At 37.2% G+C, this 9873-nt stretch overlaps 2 protein-coding genes across 2 annotated transcripts; both read right to left on the bottom strand.

The window, feature by feature from the left end:
* Window positions 1-328: 328 nt before the first annotated feature.
* On the bottom strand, window positions 329-1912 carry LOC137190670 (H-2 class II histocompatibility antigen, E-S beta chain-like). Its single transcript, XM_067600194.1, has 4 exons — window positions 1898-1912; window positions 1280-1598; window positions 867-1148; window positions 329-577 (listed from the first exon to the last, which is right to left on the bottom strand). The coding sequence occupies exons 1-4, from the start codon at window positions 1910-1912 to the stop codon at window positions 459-461; spliced, it is 735 nt and encodes a 244-aa protein (XP_067456295.1). The 3' UTR covers window positions 329-458.
* Window positions 1913-3602: 1690 nt separating this feature from the next.
* Window positions 3603-5450, bottom strand: LOC137191449 (H-2 class II histocompatibility antigen, A-U alpha chain-like). The gene is made up of 4 exons (XM_067601524.1): window positions 5227-5450; window positions 4720-4983; window positions 4329-4610; window positions 3603-4235 (listed from the first exon to the last, which is right to left on the bottom strand). Exons 1-4 carry the CDS (start codon window positions 5303-5305, stop codon window positions 4114-4116), a joined length of 747 nt encoding a protein of 248 aa, XP_067457625.1. The 5' UTR covers window positions 5306-5450; the 3' UTR covers window positions 3603-4113.
* Window positions 5451-9873: the final 4423 nt, after the last annotated feature.

Raw genomic sequence — 9873 nt, 5'->3', positions numbered from 1 at the left:
GTTGTGCGGAAGTGGGATGTGTACTCGGCGTGGTCTCTGTTCCCGAACCTTGTTTACAAATCTATAAACTTCATTTAGAGCATGTATGAAGACAAAGGTATAAAACAGACTCTTCTAAAGGATTTAAAACAGGACAGTATTCTCAGTTAATCCACGCTTGCTTCACTGGCTTAAGGTGTTTGCTCCGGATAAAAAACCTGGAGGAAAGATTGATTATTGAGGCAGATAAATGACTTCACATTTCAGACAAACTGATAGAAAGATATTTGTAATGTATATGTAAAGGCCTACCTCAGCTGTAGGCACCAACACCCGAGCTACAATGAGAAAAAAAACAAAATATAGACACGTTACAGTAAAATGCTTTCAAAAGAGTTTATTTTTTTTTTACAATGCATCTAAGTTACTATCATTAGAGGGGAGAATGAATATCAACCACATCTTATCTTAATTTGATTTCATCTCTCACCAGCAGACGTCTTGTAGTAAATCAGCCCAGCAGCTGAAAATAGCAGCCCCAGCAGCAGCCCCGCAATCCCGACAGCAATCTTATTCATCCCTGAGTCAGACGTGGACTCTGAAAAAGAAATAGGTTAATCACAAACTCTGTATCATATTTCCATTCATTAATATGACAAAAGTTCAATCTTGCATCCAATGTTATTGCATGAGAGATACTAAAGAGTTAGAAGTTACTAAGTACTACACATGTTTACAAGTTTTATTCTATGCTGTTTCATGAGAAGATGTCTGTATAAACAATGCCATTTTCTTTGTACATACATATAAAAGTACATGTCACTCTATGTTGTTTTTAAATTTACAACCCTACTTCACTCCACGTGTCCATATGCGCACTCTCTTACCCAGGTCATAAAGCTTTGGCTCCATGAGGCTGGCATGTTCCACCATGCAGGTGATCTTCTCTCCATTTATGGGTGTATATTCCAGATAGGAGTGGGTCTGGTAGAGCCAATTCCCATTGGACAGCTCCTCAGTGGACGTCACATCAGATGTCACCTCCTTTCCATTCCTCAGCCATGTCACTCTGATTTGTTTGGGATAAAAGCCATACGCGCTGCAGACGAGCATGCCTGGATGTTTGCTGCTTGCTGTCTCAACTGACCTCAGCTTGACGTAGGGCTCAACTGGAAGAAATAACCCAGACACAAAATTTTGCCATAAAATACCACATCTTTACCTGATGCATTTATAATTGATCCATTTATGATATACATTGACTTCCAGTCAATTTCTGTTATGGAGTCACCAAAATCACCTGAGTTCAAAAGGCCATTATACACTTGGCGGGAGTTTCTTTTGCAACGTTCTGTTCTCTGTATCTCAAGATTAATAAATCTTATATCTCTGTTGAAGACATCTGCACTTTCTTGTGCTTTCTTTGTGTAGCCGATCATTTTCCCCAAAGTGCTGTTGTATTGGAACACCAAAATCTTGTTAAAGTAGTACTGCTCCAGGTACACAGCATCATGACCATCAGGGGAACTAAACTGGCAACGAACCAAAGCTTGACCATAGAGAGCATCTGCAAGAATAATGCAAACAGATATTAGTTGATGTGGCGGACACTTCTTTGTCTGTTTTGTTGTTTATGCGCTACTTTTTCATTCATATTCCAGCAAGTGAACATTTGTCTCTTTAAATAGTAACAAAAATAAACAGTCACAGTTTCTATTCTCATGTCACTTACCTGTTCTTAAAAATGTCAACAACAGCAAGAGGAGAGTGTAGAAGCTGAGAGCATGAGACATGTTGTCAGATCAATGAGAGAGATCCAGATGAAACAAACTTGTTAAAGCTGAAACTGTGCCGGAAAAACAAGGAAGTTCAGAAACAGATTTATATAACAGAATATTTCCTCATCAGGTGAACTCACCTGCTTATCTTCCATTGTTATTGCGTGTCATTAGACTACTTCCTCTCTCTTTGCATAAAATTGTGGTGGTGTAAGAAGTACCCAGATCCTTTATATTTAAGAAAAAGAGGCAATGTATCTTCACAGTCTAAAAGTCCATTGCAACTAAAATTCGTGCATTCCAAATTTTATTTGAGTAAAAGTACAAGTGGTAAAGTAATATCAGCAAAAATTTACATCAAGCATCAAAAGTAAAAATGTTCTTTGTGTAGAAAATGGTCCCTGTGAGTGTTAATAGCTGGTCGAGACAGAGCTAATTTTACCTACTTTAAATGAACTTTAATAAAATATTTTGCACCGAAAAGTAGTAAAGAGGTATATTGTATCATAAAGTGGAAATACAGTACAAGTGCAAGTAGAAGTTAAGTTTCAATAAGTAAACTACAAGTACCTCAAAAATGCAGTACTTGAATCAGTATACTTATATACTTTTTACCACTGGCTGTATTTCTGCAGAATTTGTCAGTGATAACTTTGGTTTTATAACAACATCATCGTAGTTAAAATAACATTTTCCCATCATATCTACTTATTTTGCCATCGATCTTTTTTATTCTTTTTGTTTATCTTTTTTATATTTACTTTTACATCACACCCAACTGATGAAGCTCCTCTTGTTAATTGTCACATTATTCATGTCTGTGAAGATTCTGTTGTCCAGGTCATGGTCTATATGATATCTCTAATAACTGTCACATGACAGACAAGATGACAAATGGCCGACATGTGGCTTCAATGACCCTGAAGAGGTTAAACACCTGCTCCCCACCAGTCAGAACTGAAGAAGCCTTTTGGATCAGAAGGCGAAACATCAAGAATCTACGAGTCCAGTTGCTCTTGACTCAACGTTTCTGGATACATTAATTAATTAACTGACTTATTTATTGACGATGAAGTCGCTATCATTCATTGGCCACAGAAGTTTTCACTATATTAGTAATGAATCATCCACTGCACAGTAAAATAAAAATATTTACTGATTTGTAAATAAACTAAGTGCTGTACCATGTTCTTTCACAGATTTGTTCAAATACAAATCATGCATTCACATTTTCTATTAAGTATATAATGGGAAATAGAAAGCAAAATAGTAAATAAAGATGCCATATCATCCTGTAAAGACAAAGTGCTTGCAGGAAGACAGAAACGTCAGTAAATGAATCATGAAGGCATGAAATGTAATGTTCATCTGCAAAAAGTTTCTCTCTTCTGCACCAACTAGCACTTATTATCTCCAAATAATTTGACAGAATGTAGTTTCCTCATTGAGGTGTCTCATGAAGGTACTGTTAGGTGGAGTGAAGCAGGTGGTCCCAAATGCAAAAGACTGCAGGCTCCTCTTCATATCTAAACTGTCATAAATCAAACCGTCTCAGAATTACATAAATATAACTTAAAGTGCACATGTCATAGTGACAGCATTACATCGCCAACCTAGGAACCTTTACCATAAAGACTAGAAACATAAATTGCTGTTGACATAAACATGAACAAGTAAATCTGTTAAGCGGGATGTGCTGCATCTTAAGGCTGCATGTAACAACATAAAGAAAGACAACTGTTGCTCAGAGTTTCAGTTCACTTTTTCACTTATATGCAAATATTTTTCATTTCAAACATTCAACTGTTGGACACAAGATGTCTCCTACTTCACTGTTAAGTCCGTTCTCAGTCAACACACATTTTTTAAATAACACACATTTCTGAGTAGAAAGAAGTTGAATTTTATTTGGCATGTGTATGTACATTGCAGTAAGTTACAGGGAAATGTTCACATGAAAGAGGCAAGTTGAGACCCAGCTGTAAAATTGTCTTTTTGTTTCTAGTGTTTGACTGAACCAGTTTGTAACACTGCATCTCTTACATTTATATTTCTATTGCTTTCCATAATATATCCTCTTTAAAGCAAAATAAAGGTTAAGAAGATTATAAATTGTGCATATTTGTGTTGCACTGCAAAATCATACAGTGTTTGTGTACAATGCATTAAAAATGATTTGATGCAATACAGTATACAGTTGCAATGTTGACCATATTCAGCAACAGATATATCTTTATCCTTTCTGTTGTTGTTGCTCTGCTGAGGGCTGGCAGGAACAGCATTTCATGTTTTTTTTTGTGTATGCAAATACACAAGAAAATGACAATAAACTACTACCTGAATCTTGAATCTTTAATTACTGCCGATGGTATCCTTTAGTAATAAAGAATACTCCAGTTGCAACACCAAAAAAGCCCAGAGTCAAGCCCACTCCACAGAAAACATCTGGTCCAAGACTGGGATGACTCACCTCAGGTTCTGTAGAGGAAGTTTAAGAACATATGCATCATTACAGACACAAGAAGTAATTGAATTATTATTTGAAATATCTTTACAAGATAAAACAATCACCCCAGATCCTTGTTATAGGTCTCTCCAGGGCTGAGTGCTCCACTGTGCAGCTGTAAATGTCTCCCTCCTCTGGTGTGAATGTCAGGGTTGAGAACTGGTGGAAGGTTTGATCGTTATTGGGATAATATCGACTCAGTGACACCTTCTTTGACACTGGACGGCCATTTTTGGTCCAGCTGATTTTGGTGTGAGGTGGGTAGAAATGATTCACAAAGCAGACGAGAATGTTTTCAACACCCAGCTCAACGTCTTCAGAGGGGTACAGGATGCTCTCAGGTGGGTCTTTGGTGGGTCAAAAGATGAATAAAAAGCTTCAGCAACATTTCATCAATCACGTCACTACAGAAATTAATGTTGAGGTTAAAACAGCATACAAGTATATGTCCTTCACCTTTGTCTTCTGGTGGATTTTTCTCCTCTGCTGCAGCAAGTTTTATAAGTGATAAACACAGGTTTTTGTTTGTCTGAGAATCTCTAAGTTCACACAAACCCACCAAAACTTGACTCGGATCAGGAACAAGAGATGTTGGCACAGTATAAACAATCTCATTGGTTTGGAAATCCACATATAACATCTCCTCAGCGTCAAACTCAAACTGCATCTCTACAGTGCCGTTCACGAAGCAGCCCACAACATACAGAAGTTCATGCGGAACTGAAAAACAATACAATGGAAGTAAAGACATTTATAAATATGTCCAAATATATGATGCTTTCATTGAAAAAAAGTTACAGGTTCTGTCTGACTGCCTAATAATGTGTTTTTTTTCCTTCAGGCATTTGTATTCTCCATGTACAGAAACTGAAAACATTCAAGGCTAAACTATATTTTACTATGAATTTTTACAATTAATCTCAAATAGGACACAAGAGCAGTAAATATAAAGCTCATTCTTACTTTGTGAAAAGGCACAGAAGGTGCTGAGCATCAGGATTATGACAGCAGAGCACTTCATGTCTGAGCTGCAGATCTTCATCTTTGGAGACTCTCAGTCTGAAAGGACCGACTGAGCGTGTTTTATTTTTCTTTATCCCCATTGCCAATGAGGAAGTTCACACTCACTCAATCACATGACTGAATTGTGTGCAGAAACTTTTTTTTGGGTCCCTGGTGAATAATCTGTAAAACTGCACCTGTATAGGCTTTTGAGTTAGCAAAAGATTTAGATTGATATAAAACCAAATAAATAATTTTGTAGCTTTGTAGAACTTGATCACAGTCTATCACAGCTTCCTCATTATTATTATAATGTGGACAGCAGCCTAACCTGTTTTGCAGATAATTATCTTTTGGACCTGCCAACAATTGTTCAGTATAAGGAAACTGAGATTGCAGGAAAAACCAATGATGTTTATCACAATACATTTTTTTACCCTGTTGGCTGTGTTTTTGAATGGTTTGGTGCATTTTCCGTCATGACTTTCCAACATCGTTTAGTTTAGTCGACACATTGAGAAGGAGGAAATTCAGTCACACACAACTATAAAATGTCAACTGTGACCACGGAAGACCAAGACTTCATTTCCATTGCGGTGCTTGATGTACAGGGTCATAGGGTCGTGAGATGATTAACAGGATAGAAAAGTTGGATCAATATCTTGATGCAGTGTCCCAGCAGGTAAATGGGTTAAGGGCCCATGTATAAAGAGAAATAAACATCACTGTGGGCAAAAATGGTGATGAAGCAGCACAGAACACCCACTTCATGAATATTTTCTTTCAATGTTTAAAAATGGGAGCTGTGATTGTTTTGTTGATGTGTCCCATATGAAGAGCAAATAGCTATTATGGTTATTTTACATCAACTAGCATATAAATTTGAAATAGAGGGTGTGCAAACTTTGCAGAGAGGCCTCTATGGCAGGTAAGTTGTTCATCTTTGAAGACTTGCCACAGCTCTTCTGTTGATTCAGACATCTTGGTTACTTCTGTCTCTTCATGTAATCACAGACTGACTCGATGATGTTGAGATCAGGGCTCTGTGGGGGCCATACATACCATCTGTTGCAGGGCTCCTTGTTTTTTATTTTTTATTTATTTAACCTTTATTTAACCAGGAGATTCCCATTGAGATTAAGAATCTCTTTTTCAAGGGAGACCTGACCAAGATGAGCAGCAGCAGCACAAATAAAAACACATAGTAACAGACAGAAAACACAAAATGAGACAAATTTAAAAAGAAAATAAAAACAAGCATAAGGAAATTCACATTTCAAAAGAGAAATTTCTTGGAATCAGTTGCATCACCAGGTAAATTTAAAACATTTACATCCCAGGCAATGTGCCTCTAATTCTTTCATTTTGGATTTAAATGTGTTTAATTAGATTAATTTGTTTAGTTTCAAGTCATTCTGCAACGTATTCCATGCTGACGGTGCATAATACACATATGCCCTTTTTACAATTTCCATATGGGCATTTGGGACAGAAAGCATAAAGAAGTCCTGAGAATGCAAAGAGTATTGTCCGGCACTTTTCTGGGTGATAAAAACACATTTTTGCCTTATATTGTATATAAAGGTGTGCCAATGTAAAAGCCTACACGTCAGCCATATGAAGACATTAAGCAGAGATATGCATACTGTGTATAAAAGATCACCATAGTCCAACACAGGTAAAAAAGTGGCAGCAATAACTTATTTAAAAATAAAATACCAGTTTTAGCCTCAGTTTTTTTTCACCAGGTACTGTAGATGTGGCTTAAAAGTGAGAGAGTCATCGATCAAAATACCCAGATATTTATAAGAGTTAACAAACTCTATTTCACTTCCATCAAGAGTGACCACCAAAGGGATATTTTGTAGCCTGTTTCTAGAGTTGGTAAACAACATAAGTTTGGTCTTATCTGCATTAAGAACGAGTTTCAGCAGAAGTAGGGGATTTGTTCTTGATTCTGGTTGTATGTTTGGGGTTATTGTCATGCTGCAGAATATCAGACGCCTCCCTGATGGTTTTACACAATGGATAAGAATCTAAACATCTCAAGTGCCTAAAACCTTTGCATAGTACTGCATATGTAGTGTTTGTCCATCAAAAATTAAAGAACAATAAAGATATTTAACAACAAAAAAAAAGCAAATGGATGTTTTATATGTTGTGAAGAAAAAAACTTGTAATGACAGACAGAGTGAAAACATCCAGGTTGTTTGGCAGATAAACAAATACATGAAACAAACTGTAATGTCACAGGGAGGGGCCCTTTGAAATGTAACACTGAGGGGTCTATGGGGGTCTTAATCTGTCCATACCAAGGAGAGCAGTGTCTGTTTAATAGATCTTTTTCATGGTAGATGTTTTGACTTGCTTTGTAGGAGAAGCGCAGGTGTTACTAATAACACTGGAGTCAAATCATATACAGACAACTTCAGTTTCAAGTAGGCTTTATATTGTAAAATGTGTCTAAACGCTGTGTTGCATTTTGCAATAAACATTACATCATGCCCTCCACTGCTGCCTCCTCCTCCACCAAGCCTGCAGCCACTCTCTCCCTCTCCCCCTCCTTGTGTTACTGTGTTTAATTACAGGAGTGGAGACAGGTGTGCAGGCAACCAGCTGCCATTCATCATGATTAGTCCTGCATGAATACGTGGTTCAGGCTCCACCTTGTCGCCAGATTGTAGACTCTGTTCATACAGTTAGTCACTCCTCTAGCCTTTGAGTCTAGTTACTGTTCTAACAGTATCTGCATTTATCTAACACCTGTTTGCCTGTGCCCGCAGCGTGCCTCCGTCTGACTCCGGTCCCCGCCTCCAGACCTCCTGTCTCGTCTGTCTTCCTCATCGGCTCAGTATAGTTCCCTGCTCTCTGGATACCACTCCGCCTGGCTCCCCTCAGCATTTCCTCTGCCCTGCTCGGCCCAGCTTTATGCCCAAGCCTCAGTCCCAGTCTCCCAGCTACCAACCCAGCAATAAACTATCTTTCAAATTTAATCTCTGCCTCCAGCCTCAGTGTTCAGCATTTGGGTTCATTAGTCTAGCCATAACATTGCATTAGATCATTTTAAACTTGATTTTAAAGGTGTGAGCACCACAATGAAATACAGTCACATCATCATTTTGGCTTGTATGAATGAAGGATTTATTCAATGTAAAGTCAGACAACCTCATCTTTATTTACAATTCTGTAGTTTGGAAGGTAATTTAACTCTATACACAGTTAAAGTCGTATATTTTCTTGTTGCTATTTGTGTAATCTTTGAGGGAAGGACCATTGCAGAATTGTTTGAAATGCGATAATGATTACAATCATGTGATGAATAATATCAGTGTTGTGATTTTTTTATGTTATGTGATATTTTGTATGGAGCCCTAACAAAGACAAAATGTAGTAAAAGGTTAACATACAAATCAAAAATATAACTTAATAACAAAACAGCTAATGGAAAATACATTGATAAATAAAATAAAGTGAGTTTTAACTGATTTACATTTACAGTACATAGTAGACTGAAATGTATCTGAACAATGAAGTTAAAGTTTTCAAGTCGTCCTTAAAACAACAGTCAGACGCCCATATGAACAATGAAAGAGATTTTCCACGCTGTAATTATTCCTCCTGTTCATACTGGCTGTTAAAAGATCCCCTTCAAATATGCTTTCAATGTAAATGATGGCTGGCCAAAATCCACAGTGTGTCCACACAGTCATTTTATACAATAAGCCCTTCAAATCAGTTGTTATGGCGACAAATTGTCATTTTATGTAAATCAAGTGGGCCTCAGCTGGGCTGAAGTCATTTGAAAAACAAAACAAAGAGAGTTAACCTGGTGTAATGAGAGAGAACTTTAGGCTACTTAGGGAAATCAAAATAATAAAAAAAAAATTTCTATGGCTGTAAAGTGATGCTAACAAAACCCTTTCAGAGGACGTATTTCACCCTCTGGTGGCATACTGGAGGGTCTAGCAGGCCTCGGCAACAGCAGCCTTGAATGACTGGCTGTCAGTCTCAACTGGGAACTGATCATTTAATGACTTGAGTTTAGATAATATCCTACTGTTTGCAACTAACAGCAGTATCTGCTCAGTCCAATATCACTGAGACATCTGCTTTGATGGTGTGAGTAAAGTCTTGATTAACTACAGGTATAGTAGATAAAACTAAAACTATAAAACAGGTTTTTAGCTAATTAACAACTTTTAAGTTCAGGTTGTCAGCTAGTTATTAACTTTTAAATTATTAACTAGCTAGCAATAGCTAGTTAATAACTTTTACTTTTAATTACTAATTACTTTTAACTTTTAAGTTATCAACTAGCTAACAATTTTATGTTCAAGTTCTTAACTGTGAATGATCCTCTCTGAAAGAGGGAAAACAGGTTATTAATCAAGACTCAAAGTCCTTCATGTGTGTCATGTTTTATTATAAACCTGTTGTGTATTTAACACACATTAACAGTAGGTACAGTATGTGTGACAGACCTGCATTTGTCTCACATCCAGTCCTTAAGTGTGAGTCCAGGAAGCTCCATCCAGTTAGCCAGACTTAGAGTTAAAATGGACCCCTCCATGGAAACAGCACACACACACACACACACACACACACACA

The sequence above is a fragment of the Thunnus thynnus genome, chromosome 10 (genome assembly GCF_963924715.1).
Source record: "Thunnus thynnus chromosome 10, fThuThy2.1, whole genome shotgun sequence".
In the NCBI taxonomy this organism is placed as follows: domain Eukaryota; kingdom Metazoa; phylum Chordata; class Actinopteri; order Scombriformes; family Scombridae; genus Thunnus; species Thunnus thynnus.
This window is presented reverse-complemented; position numbering and strand designations above follow the sequence as displayed.